The 17,680-nt window shown below is 38.3% G+C and overlaps 1 protein-coding gene across 35 annotated transcripts in view; it reads right to left on the bottom strand.

The window, feature by feature from the left end:
* Nucleotides 1–17,680, bottom strand: part of LMO7 (LIM domain 7) — a 196,359-nt gene that overhangs the window by 28,888 nt on the left and 149,791 nt on the right. For 32 of the 35 annotated variants that reach the window (XM_045479202.1, XM_045479252.1, XM_045479261.1 and 29 more), the window contains 5 exons: nt 16,879–16,908; nt 9,673–9,790; nt 7,475–7,617; nt 5,723–6,155; nt 3,643–3,954 (listed from right to left, as the gene is read on the bottom strand). In XM_045479202.1, the coding sequence (XP_045335158.1) occupies nt 3,643–3,954; nt 5,723–6,155; nt 7,475–7,617; nt 9,673–9,790; nt 16,879–16,908 (1,036 nt within the window). The remainder of the gene's footprint in view (nt 1–3,642; nt 3,955–5,722; nt 6,156–7,474; nt 7,618–9,672; nt 9,791–16,878; nt 16,909–17,680) is intronic. The other 3 variants (XM_045479231.1, XM_045478995.1, XM_045479222.1) reach the window with 2 other exon arrangements.

Raw genomic sequence — 17,680 nt, 5'->3', positions numbered from 1 at the left:
AGTGAAACATTTAAGAGGTACCGAGGTGCATGGCTGCTGTGCCATAATTATTTTCTGTTCCCCATGGAAACAACGTTATATATGTGTATAAATGCTGGTTAAGCAGTTTCCAGATCAACTAAAGAGAATCCTATTTAATGCTCACGTACTTAGCTCTGAAGCCAATAGAACTCAGTCAGCATTCAACTAATATAGAACTGTGCTAACAGTGATCAGGACAGGCTTCTTCCTGCCCTCCCAGATAGAAGAGTCTAGTGAAGGTGACAAGTAAGCACAGTGCATGGGAGGCAGCTATGACACGGTCAGCCCTGGATACTATTCTAAAGGGGCACTATCACAGGCTTGCTGATTAAGAAGCAAACACGAAAAAAGCATCCTTCCTTCCAGGTGTATCATCTGGCTTCTGGGTACAACTTTAAAAAATCTGGGGTAGTGGTTCTGAAATGTGGATCTGGGTGGAGTTTGGGAGAAGAGGTCTCTGACAAGAAAGAACAGGAAACAAAACCCTATGGATGACCAATCAAGGGGAAAGTTATCAAAGTGAATCTGGGAGTCACACTCTCTCCCCTTGCCTCAGGGTCACCCTCAGGATTGCCCTGGAAGCCTGGATCAGAAAAAGAGGCAGGAAAAGAAACAATACCATAAGAGAAGTACAGGAGAAAAGGGAGTGGAGAGGAATGAAATCCCTGCTTGGCAGTGGAGATGGGAAAGAACCTATAAGGACCTAAATTACTTGCTGGACCAAGCTCATACTTCGGTTTGGTGATCAAGGCCTTGACTGCAATTCGAGTCAGTAAATACAAAAATGCCAACTATGTGTAAAGGCTGTGGAGGGTACAAAGAATACCAGTGAAGGAGAAACGGTGAACACTTAGAACAAGGACGAATTCAGCAAATGACACTTTCAAAGGTGAAAAGTTCAATTCCAACTCGGTGAAGAAGAGGTCCTGATTTACAAAGGAAGTGACCCTCCTGGGCTTTGAAAGAACAGGAGGACTTCACAAGACAAACATGGGTAAAATGAGCATTTTAGAATGTGTGAACAAGAAGAACGAGTATCTGTGATGTGTTTAAGAAAGCATACTAGGTGTTCAAGAAAAAGCAAGTGGTGTGGTATGGCCAGGTCATCTATTCCCAATTCTTTTTTCCACAACATAGTGTGGTGCAGGTGACCTTGAGTCAGATTGCCTGGTTTCAAACCCTGTCTCCACAGCTCACTACCCTGTATGGCTTTGGACAAGGAACATGACCACTCCACACCTCAAATTCCACAACAGCATAACAGGGATACAAGGATCACTGAGGACTAAGAAATAGCTTGAGAAGCCTGTCTGGCACATGGTAAGCACTCAATAAACAGCTGTTATAGCACTATAAAGGGAGCTGGGGACCAGTGTTGAGGGACCACAGCGCTCTCCTGAGTGCTTTGAACTTCACCGAACAGACCACAGAGTGCCACTGGAGGCTTTGTAGCAGAGAAATTACCAAGGGCAGCCTGGCCTCCTGCAAGTCAATCTAACATCAGGCTTGCGTAGAATGTACAAATACATGTGACTATTTACAAAATATTTGCACTGATTGGGGAAAGGGCCTGAGAATCAGGGTACTGGAAACAAAGATAGAAAAGAACATCATGGGAGATGCTGGAACAAAGAAATGAAAGGACATTACTAGTGAAAGCGTGAGTAAGAAGGAGAAAGAAGCCCTGAAGAACACTTACAAAGCTACCAGAACATCTAGATGTTCGCCCACATATTATCTGTGATTTTTCTATTCTCTGAACACCTAGAATTACAGAGTTTGGACAAACATTTGGAAGGGTGCTGCAAACACCTCTGACTTATTAGTCATTGGCTGTCCTATTCCCAAGGCAAGCAAGCTCCTTCTCAGTGACAAGAGCAGGTGACGGTACCCGAGATGCTTTCTTCATAGTGCAAGCAACTCAGAGGCAGGTAAGTCACCGTATGACATATACATGTGTTCAAGCATTCCAACTGCTTTATTTGGGAAAGCCTAATTTTGCTTGGTAGGATACCATTTCAAGCTTGGAGACAAAGGAGCATAAATCCATTAATGATGAAACCTGGATCCATGCCATGTTAATTCAGGTTCCTCTGAACTGCAATAACCTGGAACACACCCCCACACCACACTTAGCCTCTTGTTCTTAATCCCTGCATGTAGCTAGGCAGCTGCCACCCCGAGGGAGTGACTACCCCCTCATGCACAATACATTAATGAGGCTGTTCTGTTGGGTTTGCTATTTGAAAAGGTGAAGGCAAACACGCAAGTCCCAAGTCCGTAAAACAAAAGACACCTTGTTTCTGTTTTTATTATTCACCCACCAGTACCTTATGTTCTCCGAGTATATACCACAGGCGATTGTTCTGATCCACTCAAACTTATGATGCTAATGATATCTTTCCCATTCTTTAAAAATGAAGCAAAAAATTTACAACTCATGATTTTAGTAAGATGAAGAAATATTTTTAGATCTATGTTTATAAACATGCATGGGAACAACAAAGACATATGCCTAAATGTTAACAACAACTACCTCTAAATGATGGGACAACCAGTGGCTTTCATCATGTATACTTTCCTGCATTCCCAAATTTTCTCAAGAACAAAGGACTCCAAAATCAAAAGAAGACATAAACTTGTAAAGCTTTTCTGTAGTAAATATACCAGACCCAATTATTGCACATAGTTATTTCGTTACTATAACTTAAGCCAAGTTATATACTTGATGCTGTGCCTTGGAAAACACATCTATTCCGGTAAAGCACCAGAGAACGTCTGACAAGTCAAAGAATCACACAAGCTCCTCCATGCCAAGGGGTTCATACAGCTATCAAACTGTTTAACAAAGGTGTTGTTTTGTTTTCTTTTTTTAAAGAAAAGCTTTCTGTTCTCTGGACAACCAACAACTTTTAACTTACGTGTAAAACATACTGCATTCATTACCTAGTAATTCTCTTGGCGATATTAATTAGGAAAAACTATAAATGGCCTCCAGTCATTCTTCATCTGATGGCATATCTTGTTTGGACTCCAAATGTTACAGAACACAACTGTCCTACTGTAACTAAGCCTCAATATTCCCTTTAAGATACAAGAAACGGGACAAAATTGTAGACTTTCTAAATCAGTATTAAGTCACTAGATGGTTTATACAAGGAAAGAAATGCCAAGCCCCTAGAGACCAGCATGTAGCATGTGTACCAATTTCCCCTTGTGGTCAGTTAATTTCCCTGAGAAAGGGCTTTTATTCCTCACTTACCTGTTAGGCCTGAATCTATAACCTTCCAAGTGACCCCCAGAGCTGAACCAGGGACTGCTGAGTACTAGAAGTATAAGGCAGCAGTTGCTGAAATGAGGAGTAGAGAGTAAAACCAGCCAAACCCTAAAGAGACTCGTCCAGCAAGCCTCGATTCACACACATCATAAGGGTAATCTGGATCCATAAACTCAAAGGTGGAAGAGGCCTCCTTCTTCCCAAGATGTGCTAAAAATAAAATGCAATATTGTTTTCCACATTATCAGCCCAGATAATAATGCCTAGAGGTCAGAAGCATGGTTTGCAGATTGAAATACTTATGTTTCAGAGCAGTGGGTGATGAGGAACCTCCCCAAATTCACCTGTGAGGATCTGGAGACCTCTGTCTGTGGTGAGCTTCCCCCTTCTCCAAGCTCAGACATTAAGTCAGGGCCAGATGGTGAAGACAGTGTGGCTTTAGAAGTGGCAGCCTCTTCCTGGGAAAGCGATGAGAAGGAGGGGGTAGGGGAGGGCAGCTGCATCACACCTTCTCCCACCGCTACTCCCTCTCTCTCACTGGACTTGCTGGTAGCAAGCTGGCTCATGTCAGGTTTGTGCACAGAGGTGCTGACCAAACTGCTCTGAGTTCTCTTCACATATTCGACATCTCCGTTATACTTCCAGCCATCATCCATCTAAAAATAAAACATCATATTAAGCTTGGCCTTGTTAGATTTCTGTTTAAAAAATACATACACTAAATACTTTAAAACTATAAAAGTAACGTACCTCCCACAGCAACCAATGCTAAAAGTTTGGAGCACGTTCTTTCATGCTAATGGATAGACACATGATGTTTTGGGAGGATGACTTGTTTTTACAAAAGTGTTGATATTAAAACGGACATCTGAAACTTTCTTTGCTCATTTACATCATTCTGAAACTTTCTTTGCTCATTTACATCATTCTGATGGGTTTAATAGATCTCTAGACTAGACTTTTTAATTATTGAATGCTGTATAGTAGGGATATCTACAAATTAGTCACTTGATATGTATTTAATGTCGTTTCAAGTTTTCTGTAACCTCCAAAATTATTGCAACAAGTACCTACATATTATTACAATTGGAATATTTATTTTCATAGGTTTCCAAAAGTATACTTGTTGACCAAAAGATATTTTATGTATAATAAATGCAATATTAAAAAACCTAATGTAATATATAAATTATATGTATATATGTGTGTGTGTGTGTGTATATATATATATATATATATATCTTCTCAAAAAATTATAGCAGTGCACTCCTAATGTAATGTACAAGAATGGCTGTGTCTCTACACCCTTGCCAACACCAGACGTTTTCAATGTTTTAAATCTTTGTCGGTCTGATGACTGAAAGCTGTACATTTCATTCTTGCTCTAATGAAGTTGAACATGCTTCAATGTGTTTTATGTCATCAGCCATCTGAATTCCTTCTTCCTTAAACTGGCTACTCATTTCCACATGAGTGCTTATCTTTTTTGTGCTTTTCTAGTGCTTTTCTAGTGCTTATCTTTTCTTACCCATTTGTAGGAGCATGTTAAATCTTACTGATGTTAACCCTACATCTAGAATTCATCTAACATTTTTCTGACTCTATAAATTGTCTTTTGATATGTTAGTAATGAGTCATATATATTTGATTTTTATGCTACCAAATATATCTCTATTTTACTTAATATAATGATTAGGAGTTCCCTGGCTAGTTTATGCAGGTTTTCCTTACCTTAAATATTTCTTTCAAGCTTTTTCTTAGCTTTTAGGATACAATATTGACAGAAGTAGAAAGAATTTGAACACTGATCTTAAGACACAGAGTTAAAATTAATACATCCACTTTCAGGTATGCATTACTGCTTCATTCTCAGGGCAAACAACTGCATTTTCTATATTCTTAAAAATCCCAATATAAATAGAACCATGAAATACATTTTAATAACCACTTTCAAGCATAGTAAATTCTAATAAAGTGGGTACTCAGAGGAAACTAGAAAGCTGTTCATAAGGCACCTGAAAATATTCAGGTTAAACCATATGAAATTGCTGTTTTGTAGGTCAAAAAGAACTATTAGCATCTTCACATAGTTCAACCTAATACTTTACAAAAGCTGTATTTGAGAAAACATAACACCAAAAAAATGCTGTGCCTTAGAAAGAGCTTATTCATTCTTTAAAATGTTATCAGCCTTACTTTCATTGACTTTAAAGTTTAAAATAGTTCCACAGAGTTGTTATATTTTAAGCATTGAATGTCTTTTGAATCTAAACCGGCTGGAATTGCTTTATACATAAGTTATGTACATTTTATACATCAAGTAAATGGAGCTCACACTTCTGCATAAGTTTACCAGCACTGTGCTCCTGAGAACAGACTAAATGAACTGGGAACACGTTTTTTTTTTGTTTTTTTTTTTTTTACCGTGTAGGATCTCGGGAGTGATGAGATTCCCCTTGCCTGAGAGCCAAAAGGTCTAGGCGTGACCACAGATGTTAACCTGGCTGTATCAGTTTTCTGGTAACTTCTGGGGAGAGAGGCTGAAATTCGAGTCGACTCGGTTTGTGTACTCGGTGAATGCTGAGAAGACAAAGCGTCTGGGTGTTGTTCTTCCATGGGGCTCTGAGAAGAAAGCTGAATTTCAGCTGCTGCAGCGTCCTCTCTTTTTGCAAAAGTTGTAGAATCTTGCTTAGGAACTTCTGCAGAATGCGTTGTTTCCTTCTCTTCTACTCTTTCACTCTGGTAACTTGCTTCTGACGTGGTCAGTCTAGGGGAAAGCTTTTCTTCATGCAAGATATCATCAGAAGAATGCAACCTCCTTCTTGATACAACTGCAGATGTTTGATTTCGGGATTCCCTTAGCAGAAAGAAGCACACCGTAACCATAAAGTTATGCATTTAGCACAAGGAGGTAGAGACACACGGGTTACTTTGGCAAGAACATAAGACAAAGAATAAAAAGGCTACCGACTGCACACAATAACCAATACAATGATAATAGAATAAATACACGTGATTTTTTTAGTGCCACACTTAAAAATTGTAAGAACTGGACTTTTTTTTTTAAGCAGGTTCTCAAATACTTCCAAATACTGGAGAGGGATTTTTTTTTTAATTGTAAAGAGTTGTTAATAAGAAAATTAAGATATTTAATAGGAGATTCTTCACAAAGCTTTACCCACAAGTTCATAAATCTTCCCAAATTAGCACACTGTAGACATAACTTACAATCTGAACCTTCCAAAAATGTGGCTTCCTTTACAAGATTATGAGCTTTTTTTTCCCCCCTGTACACAATTTTAAACAATTTAGTGAAAATAAAAGATTTCCACAAAGGACTCAGACTTCAGGAAGATCAAGTTAGGATATGATTTCACACGGCTTGAGAGAACTCACATGGACAATTGTTACAGATTAAAGACACCATTCATATTTATAGAGAACTTCATGAAACATCCTCGTCACTCCTGTTTAGTAGGGAATACCTTTCAAACTGCATTGCCTTTAAGTGAAAGAAACGGTGTTTACCATTTGCTTCTAGGGCACAAAGGAGTTTTGTTTAATTTCGCCTGACAGCACATTTCCTTTTTGACATTATCCATAAAACATATTTGCCTTCCCCATGACCTAGAAATATTCCAAGGTTTCTCACAGCAACTGCTCTACAGGAAAGTTTAAATTGGACCTTTATCCTGTCACGTTGCAACGCCAAAAATACACTCCCTCCCATTTACGTTTATATTGTCTTCTTTTAAAATATAATTTTAATCACACCACTAAAACGTGAAAAGGAACTTTATATTTTACACAATTTGGAAGAGTGGGACCTGGTTTTATTTGGCCACTCCATTCCTAAATTCACTTTAAAAGGAGGAAAAGTAGTTTATTTTCGGCACCAATTATAGCGAACACCATCCAATATCACATGTGAATATACAATGTAAAAATCAGGAAGTAAAGCACACTATATTAAGCGCCCATTTCTTTTGTTAATCCAAGTCACCATTTATTACAGCAATACTTTGCTTTTTCTTTACAGAGCAACATACTGAGACTTGAATGTCTATCAGTTTATGGTTTAATATTGGCATACACCTTCCATCACACTACACTTACATAAAATATGGATTTCTAACACTGGTATCTGCAACCATGAGATGCACTCAGCTTTCTTACCTGTCCTGCAGCATTTCCTTAAATGTCTTAGAGCTTCTCTCAGACTTCTCAAGTGCCTGCTTTTCAATTTCTTCCCTCTCTTCTTTTTTCTTCTGCAGATCTGAAGTGTAGCTTTTTCGACGATCTTTCCATTTTGCAAGGTCCTAACAGAAGAAAATCACATCAGCACAGGCATACCTGAATTCATACACACCCTTTCTAGCAGTGGGAGACTGCCAGAGTATCCCATTACATCGCTGAAACTATTCACTCCAACTTGATGCCAAGGTGCCCTAATTTTGCTTTTTATAGCTGGCGTTTCTGTACCAACCTTTATCTCATGTGTCTGTCTAAAAAACCTGACCTAGTAAGATAGACCCCATTACTGTTTCTCCTGCCTCCCTGACCATTTCACAAAGAACGCTAAGTGCTTGTAATTGGGTACCAGGTCAGAAAGATCAGGAACTGTTTCAAATTTATTCTCATGTCACTCCAATAATCTGTCTGTCATGTAAAATGGCAGATTTCACGAGTACAACTGGGACAGAGCTAGGATTGCAATGGTTAAGCATGACTGCACGCTCTTTCATCTAACGTACACCCAGCTCAATCCAGAAGACCACAAACATGCAGACGCAGAAGATGTGGGTCCCCTCAAGGAACTCTTGGTCTTGAAGGGAAAGAGACTTGTCAATAAAAGTTCAACAGTGAATGTGATGATTGGATTGCACAGGATGGTGGGGGTTTGAAGGAGAGGGAGTGGTCAATTGTACCTGAGGCAGGGAGGGCAGAGTTTGGAAAGGCTTTCCTGGGGAGGCCAGGCTTGAGTACGCGATTTCAAAGCCAGTAAACTCCCCCTACTGACAGGGCAATAAGGAAGACCACACAGGAACAAGTGTATCTGTTTCCCATATTCCCAGGAATAGAAGTCTAACCTAGCTGGCTGACCCCAGGACAATCAACTTAATTTTCCTTTTAAATTAGCCCTAGCAGCCTAAGCTGGTTGTCACACTCAGGAGTTTGAGACATTTTTCTATGTCTCCAAAATAGAGAAATGCCATGTTAAGAATTACTAGTGGCATTTCAGTCCAAACAGAAGCACAGGTCTCAGACTAAACTAAGTTTGCTTTATACCTTTAAGAGTAGACAGGGCCACTCTTGTTTAAAAACAGCCTGAAGCCAATACAAACTACTTCCAAAAAGAACAAAAGCAGTGTACATTTAGTCCTACAAGATAATCAGCATGAATTTTCATCTGACTTGACTTAATGGATAACCCCTCAATAGTTATTTTCATACCCAAACCACCACCATGTATTTTGGCAAAGTGACATTGAATTACTGTTTCTTGATAATTGAATCGAGTTCCCAACTAAAAGAGACACTGGAATTTAGTGTCAGCCAAGGCAAAGGGTTCTTCTTCATTTCATAGACTCTAATCTCTCTGAAAATGAAGATTTACTATCTCTGGCCCTCTTGTTCATTTTAACACTCTGCCCTTCCCATAAAGTTGCCCTCAAACTCTTGAGTTTGCTCTGTTTAAATTATCTATTGTGTATTTCTAGACACTCCTTTGGTTTGTAACAATTACCTCTTTCAAAAAAAAGGTCAAGCTTTTTTCCTGCAGGAACAAAGCTAAATATTACGTCCATATCCATATAAACATCTGGATATAGGTCAGCTCTGTGAAAACATCTGATTTTGATTCATATCATTTACTTTTCCAACCCAAATAGTACTCCTAGTTACATTTCTTATTTCTCCCAAATCTCTATTAACTCTCAGAGCCCCCTTCATCTCTCCCTGCTAATGCCAAGACTGTTCTGGACCCCCTACTCTTCTGCTACCCCTAAACTTTGAGCTAAGTCTCTTCTCTTCACAAGCTTCAATAACAGTCATACTCCAAATTCAACCAACCAAAGCAAGTTAACAAGTTAACCATGCTGTAAGGAAGCAGGTTCACATTTTTTAGAACTCATAGTGAATATGAGAAAATAAACCTCCTATTGTATTTTTCACAGTGACCTTTAAAATAGGCGACAGTAATAGGTCAAAAAGGTAAAATCTTTTACAGGAAGTCGATCACATTTTCTATAGAACTGAATTCTTATCAAGGAAAATCATTTCAAGTATACTGATTTTCATTTAAGAGAAGCAAGGAAGAGTCAAATAAATACATTCTCCCAGTCTTCCCATCTCCCAGTATAAAACGTACTCACATCTTGCCATTTCTGATCTTGTTCTTTTAATTGTGATTTTATTTTCTGCATCTCCTCGTAACGCAGCTGACGCAAGTTCTGAACATCGTCTGCGCTGACATCACTCATGGACTTGCTCCTACGACAAAAATACCCATGGTAACCAAGGTTCACATGACCGGATTAGGGTTAAAACTGGAAGGTTGGGCTTTTATTTGGAAATTCCATCTAAATTTCTGCTGTACGACCTAGACGTTTTACTGATAATATCACAGAAATAGCACTACAGAGATAAATGGGTGTTTTTCCAAAACGAGAAACAAGAGCCTAACACTCAACTCAAGTGTGAATTCTTTTACAAAATGGCTAAATGAACCCTGCATGAATCTAAAAAATAATCCAATGTTCATATTTGGAGTTGCCCATGCATAAAGGGATTACTTTAGAAAGAAATATTTACTACACTCATCTGTAATTTTCTATCTTCCCCAAAGATAATCTTTTAAGGTTTGGCTGCCTTTTCTGGGCACTTATTAAATAATTTAATGATTACCTGATATTTTCTCCTCAAATTCAATACCTTGAATAAATGTGTTGCTTCTTCTCAAGGATTCTCTAAGATCCACCCTACCACTGCCCTGGACTTGTTCTCAAAGCACAACAGGTAGTTTCTAACAGCCAATTATAATAGAATGACTTCTATAGCCCTGTGTTTTATTTTGGCAGATTTCAGGTCTCCCAATATGGATTCCTGCCATGGGTATGTACTGTGAATTAGCTCTCAGTTCACTCTAGATTGGAAACAATGAACAGAGTGGGGTGTTAGACACAGGCATATATGTGTGCTGTCTACACGCACACAGAATGGATGGTAAATTACACTGGAAAGTGGGGTAGTGAGAGGAGTCCAGTATGAATATTGGAGGAATCAAACACAGAAGACAGAGCTTTTGAAGGTGGGGTATTCAAAATGTGCTTTCCCACAGATCTTTCATAATGCACTTTGGATTTTATTTCATTAAAACAGACTCTACTTTTAGTTATTTAAGTAACTCCACATCCTCTTGGGCCTTTAAACTTTGCCTTCCCCAAGATTTTGTTATCACCACATTTCTTTTATAACATACTTGCCCTTAGTTAGCTCAGGAATTCAACTAGTTTCTATGCAAATGACTCCCAATCCACAGCCCAGGGCCAGATCCTCCCTTTACTCAATTCCAATTACTTGTTGAATAAATTACCTACATGGATATCCCCTAGGCACCTCAATTGTAAAAGGACCAATTGAAATAATATCCAGGAAGGATTTTGTAAACTATAACTCACTAAACACATGGTTATTGTTGGTGTAGCCAAACTGAATCTTGTCCCCAAACCTGCTTTTCTGCTTGTGGCTGTTAATGGTGTAACCTGCTTCCAATCATCCACATTTGAAACCTAAGAACTATTTTTCACCTTTGCCTCTCCCTTCTCCCTACTTTCAATTAGTTATCAAGTCCTCTTATTCAGTGTCTTTTTCTTTCCACTTCTATTGCCAACACCCTAGATCAGAACACAGCCAGCTCTTAGCTAGACTTTTAAAGTAGCTTAAATTATCACCCAGCCTCCAGATCCAGTGAGTCTTTCTTTAACTGTTCCAACATGAAAGCCCTTCACCAGTATATATGCCTTTTTTAAATGCCGCTCATTCCTCAAGATCCCTGATACACTCCATTTTGGATGGGTGTAAGCAACTTCCTATTCATTCTCCACTTGAAAGTCTAACAGACAACTCAAACTTGACTTGTAACAGACCAAAACCATGATTATTCACCCCACAATCTACTCATCGGTAAAATTCAACTCCATCCTCCAGATTTTAGGCCAAAATTCTTTCAGTCATCCCAGATTCCTCTCTTTCTCTAATACATCATAACTGATTCCATCATTAAATCCTGTCTACTTTCTAAATATAATGAGATACAACCACTTCTCACCACCTCCGCCATTACCACCCTGATCCAAGCCATTATATCTCCCACCTGGATTATTACAATAATCAATCTTCCTGTTTCTACACCTTCCTGCCCAAATAGCACATGCTCAATACCACAGCCAGAGGGATGTTCTCAAAATTACACTCAGATCACGACATCCATGTACACTGCACCCATCTGTTTCTTTCCACCTCACACGAGTTAAAAGCAGATTGTTCTAAGATCTAGGACATTGCCTGGATTTTGCCCACCTCTCTGTGCTCATCTCCCACCGTGTTCCCCTTCCTTCACCTTGCTCCAGCCAACTGGTTTCCTTGCTCAACCTCTTGCTTTTCTACTTGCTCTTCAACCCACCCAGAAAGCTCTTCAACCAACCATATGGCTTACCTCTCACTTCCAGTCATGTTTGAATGTTACCTCAGCATTTCCCTCCCTAACCACCCTATAAAAAAGAGCAAATGCCCCTCTCCCTTGGTCACCTTATCCCTCACCATTTCTCCTCATAGTATTTCTCTGCATAGCATTTACTGCCATTTGAAAAGTTTATTTACAAATCACCTGCCTCATCCTGTAAGATTATAAAGCAGGGATTTAGTCTGTCAGCTTCTATATCACCTATACCTAGCAGAGTTCCCAGCCCATGGTAGGTGCTCATATATGTGTTATTCTACAGAATATTCTACCACTTTGGTAATGATTCCTACCTCTTCCATGCTAAAAGTGGCCTGTCCCTTCTCTCTACTCCTCTAGTGCTTTAGCTATACCTTCCTCCTGGCATTAACACTTGGCATTATAGTGCGTATGGTGTGTGTGTGTGTGTGTGTGTGTGTGTGTGTGTGTGTGCTTAGCTTAACTCCCTCATGAGTCCACATGTTATTTGGAGAAAAACACATTGATGTATAACAAGGCACACAGGATACACACATTTAACATCGATGGCAAGAATGAGGAAAGTTTTATCATATTTAACCAAGCAAAAAAAACCCTCGAAATGTTTCTTATGTGTATAACAAATTAAGATCCCTCCCCAAAGTTTTATAAAGAAAACATTGTAGGATCTACTAAAGAGTATTAAGGAATTACATATAGAATACATATATAATTATATATATTGCATCTTTAAAAATATATACCTAACTAGGTATGACTAAATATAAACCAGATTTATGTGAATTTGAAAGTATGAATTAAGTTATAACTGCAAAGAATAAGACTTTTTGTGCTAATACTTTAAAAGACTCACTAAAAAGAGGCAAGAAAAAAATTTTCAGGACCAAGGCATGAGAGGAATCTGGATACCCAACACATAAGGTTATGTATGTTCCAGAAGAAACATGGATATGCTAATACTTTAATAATCTTCCAGTGGGAGGGAAGGCTGGATGGTCTCAGCTGGCCCAGAAATGGCCATGTACGTTCTTTGAGCTTTCATCCTCCTGCACTATAAAACCTTAACAGGTGTCTTTTCAGAAAACACATTCACCATGAGCAGATGCTACATCGTCCTCCTGGGAGCTAAGAGCACAGAGCCTGGCACCCAGGAGGCCCCCAGTACGAACCAAGTGAGCCAAACAGAGTAGAGGAGACTAATCCCTCCGTAAGGCAGAAATGGGAGTTCCCTTTGTTCCCTAGGATGTCAAGTTACCTAAATAAAGCCTGAGCACATTCCATGCAGGCTGAACCAAGCACCAGAGACTGCAGTGAGGGTTCCAGGCCTGGAAGTGGCACTAATTTTCACCCTAACCTCACTTAGTTTCTCTGAGCCTCAGGTCCTCATTACTTAAGCCAGAATGGGATTATTATGAGAAAAGGGGAAGGTTATACCGATCGTATTTTAAAAACCATCAGGTGCTACACACCATGATCCTTATTAAGGCAAACATGGCTGCATGGGATCTCTTGAAAACTAACTCCCCAAACAGCTTCAGACTAGAGAGGTCACCCCAGGCCACAGTGATAAAATCTAGAACTTTTTGAGTACAGAAGTCTTTCAGCCAGATCATGAAGAATTCTTTCCTTCCTTATCAGAGTTAGTAGCATAACATTAAACTTCAGAGGGCTTACTATGTGCCAGCAACACTGGCAAGTGGTCTGCATGGATTATCTTATTAAATGATGTCCTAGTCTGGTTCTACCACTCACTAGCTGTATGTATGTCCTCAGGAAAGCTGCAATAGCTGTGTCTCTTCATGTCTCTATAATGCATCCAATACCAACCTCTTTACCTCATAGAATTGAGATTAAGGACCAGAGATAGTCAAAGAAGTAATATCTAAGAAGCAAGGGATCAAAAAGGACTAACATGTAGCAAATTTACTAAATATAAAATCACTGATTGCCTTAAATAACAAGTAGAAATTCCACGATACTAAGTTTGGGGTCCCCGGAGTTCTGAACTTTCAAGGAAAGAGAGGAATACACTTACTTATGCACTTTTAAATATATTCCCATTAGGTGCTGTAGGAATTCTCTGAAGCATAATCAGTACTACAACCTGGATAATAGGCTTTAGAACGGCCACAAACTAGAATGATAACATAAGAAACTTTTCATTTTTAGGTTGATAGTCTAAATCAGGGTTTCCCTATAGCAGCACTATTGGTATTTTGGGCTAGAAAATTATTTACTGTAAGAGGCTGTCCTGCATCTGGCAGGACAATGTAGCAGGATCCCAGGATATAAAAGCACTAGGTGCTGGTGGCAAACCTCCATCCCCAACCCATCCGATGTAACTCATCAGAAATGTCTGCAGACACTGCTGAACGTCCCCTAGGGACAAAATCCCCAGAAACTTGCATCAACTTTACTGTCCTTTCCTTTTTGTTGTCTTAGGTGTCCTTACAGTTCTATAGAATCTTTTGGCCAAAACCCATAGGTGAAATATATATCTCTTAGTTGCCTTTGATTACAACTTCACCTTGAATCAGTTTTCATTTCCTGTTGATCCTGGCAGAAGATTTAATGGCTCAGTCATATCACAAATTATAGCTATATACCCTTACAATAACTTTGTCATTAACAGCTTTGACCAAGAGGCATCATAACCATGTTTTCAAATGTCATGGAACCATACAGACAAATCCATGCGACACAAAAGCACACGTGAGGAAATGACAGCCACATATAAAGCATCAGAGTAAAAATAAAGTGATAGATGTTAAGCGCCAAATAAAAGCAAGCCAAAAGTGAACACTCTAAGACTTCAAAAGGGAATGTACATTTCTCTTTCACCTGGTCCTTACCAAAAGGAAAGCATTCATGCTACAGGCAGGCATTTTTCAATCACAGGATGGTGAGCAATAATGATTTTCCAGGTAAGTATTCTAAGTCCAACCACATACATGTCGTCCAAGAAGTATCATGAAGAAATATCCCTAGTTTCCTGTGGATAAACATTTACAAACATGTTTATCCACAGGAAACAAGTTCTAGGTTAAATGCCTATACTCAATCCAATTTTTTCTTTTCATCGCAGCAAATCAGTTTAAGGAAATTATTGGTAACCGATAGAACATGGGGGAAAAAAATCCCATAAAAGATTTTGATTACAAGTGGCATAAAGCACACTCTAGTTTTCTGAAGACATATTCACATTACTTTCATCAATCTCAATTTACAGACAATCTTGCTTTATTTGTGTTAACCTTGGCGCTAAACTGTAAGAAGAACAGGCTTTTAAAACAAATACTGTACCACACAAGCAACAATCTTGAAATAGTCTACAGAAAGTATTTGCTGCTGCTAGCTAGCTTTAGACCAGAAAAATCCTTAGCTTTCTAAACTTGGTATTTGGGTTTCATTTCTCTTTTCTTAACCCAGTCATACAGGGTATCCCTAAGGAGGAACATGTACAGTCATTGAAATGGCTGCACATGTTTATATTCGTATCAAGTTCTCCTACTCAGAAAAACAAACTGTTTAGATTATAAAGCCTTATTAGCAATGAAAATTCTGAAAGTTTTCATTCAAAACGCTTGAGGCTGCAGAGATTTTTTATCAGTTAAAACAGCTTTCCCATGGTGAATTGAGATTAGCAGATGCTTAAGCTTCATGCTGACAATTGCCTTGTTCACCCTCACCAGTGAGAAATCTTTAAGCACTTGAGGAGCTGTATAGGGAATAATGTGCCTTTGCATGGCCCATTGAAAGCATGCTGGGAGCCTGATTTTTAAAATCAGTGGCTGAGAAATACTTGCAATTAGTTGCCGGGGGCTCAATTACACTTTTGACACCTAGAATGGTTATATTGCTTTAAATAGTAATTTTAGTAAGTTCCAAAATTCCTACACTCTAAAAAATTATCCAATGCTATCAAAACTGGAGATTTTTAAAGATGACATAAATCCCAGTAGGGGAATATACTTAGTTACTAAGACTTAGGCAGATTAAAATATTTGACATACTTAAATTTTCTTCTTGTTGGAAAAAACTATTAGCAGTTAGATTCACAAAATTACTGAAAGTCTGATGGAAAATACTGAGATGCAGCCACCTGGTAATCCTGCCCTGAGCACGAATGATTCTCCAGTGTGCAGTAAAAGTATGGCAGCATTTGCTCTTAACTCTCCCTTACTCTAGAAAAGGAAAACATTTCCAGAAAAGTTTAAAAGATTTTAATTTTTGCAGATTTGGAAAGCTGATTTGGCACTGTAACATAGCCATATTATAACTTTTTACCCTAATCAGGAATCATGAAAATACTTCCAAATTCTACTAAGGGAACATTAATGTCATTCACCACCCTAACTAATGAACCTCTCCATAAGCTAGGAGTGTATAGATAATACCACCTGTATGAATTCCAACTTCAAGGTAAATGCTAATATTCCTTTCCATCATAGACTTTTCTAAAATACCTTTATTAGGGCTTCAACATCCAGCAGTGAGAATTTTGGTCTATATGGCAATCAAATACCAAACCAAATATATCTAATCTTAGGCAAGTAATTGTGTTACCTTTAATCGACTCCTTAAATTTAAAAAAAAAAAAAACAAACTTGGATTTTAAACTTCTAATAAACACAAAACCTACTGCAGTCATATAGCACTTCATGCACTGCACACTTGGATACAGAATTATCATCATTAAGCTGTAAAATTAAGAAAAAAATTCCCCATTTTAAAAAGTTACATGCACAGCACACAGCATCCGCCTTTAGTGACATGCCAGGACAGAAGTGCGACGACATGTTATACAAAGGACAAACAATATGCAAAGATTTTTTCTTTTACGGTAAACTAAAAAACTTACCCATTCTCACCATAAATCTTTTGAAAGAGTCTAAGAAATCAGAAAACCAAAAATTAAAAGTCATTTTTCGGTTATGTTAGTTTCTAAATGTTCAATAACTTTAAGATTCTAACCTGAGATGGACAAAACTCAAAAAGTTTTATCACATTTTAATGTCTCAAATTCTAATTGATCTCATATCTCAGGGAATCAAATTAAGCAAGATAAACAGTCTCCTAATTTACCTTGAACCAACAAATCCATAACAGAAAACTTCCTGTTGTCAAGAATAAAATGTTGCATTTGGATCTCGTGATTTTAATCAGCCTTACATTTGTCCATCCCAAAGTTGAACAAGTTGAACATCAAAATGGCAAGTTGCATAACACATAAATGCAGACACATTATGGCCATAATTACATACATGTAAAATTTAGCAGACAGCAAATAACATTCATGCATTTAATAAAGTCTGCACTCAATTTTAAACTAGAAATTTAAAAAGTCACATATTGACAATCCAAGGAACCTAGGTCAAAAACAAAAATTATAATCAAGTTAAATGAAATTTGCAATGCCATATTTCAAGGGACATGGTTACACAGAAATCATACATTCCAAATTATGAGAAACACAGAAAACTAAACTACAACCAGACTGTTTCAGAAGTGCCTGGACATGAGACTATAAAGTCTGTAAATGTAACATTTTCATGAAACATCATGTTGCAAATAGTACCATAGTCTTCCTTAAGGCCAAAGGCAAGGCTTTTTGTACACATCTTTTTTAAACAGGCCTCAGCTAGCTGATTTAGAGATGTGCA

Source organism: Leopardus geoffroyi, chromosome A1, assembly GCF_018350155.1.
Source record: "Leopardus geoffroyi isolate Oge1 chromosome A1, O.geoffroyi_Oge1_pat1.0, whole genome shotgun sequence".
NCBI lineage: Eukaryota > Metazoa > Chordata > Mammalia > Carnivora > Felidae > Leopardus > Leopardus geoffroyi.
Note: the sequence above shows the minus strand (reverse complement) of the source record. Positions and strands in the feature narration are given on the sequence as shown.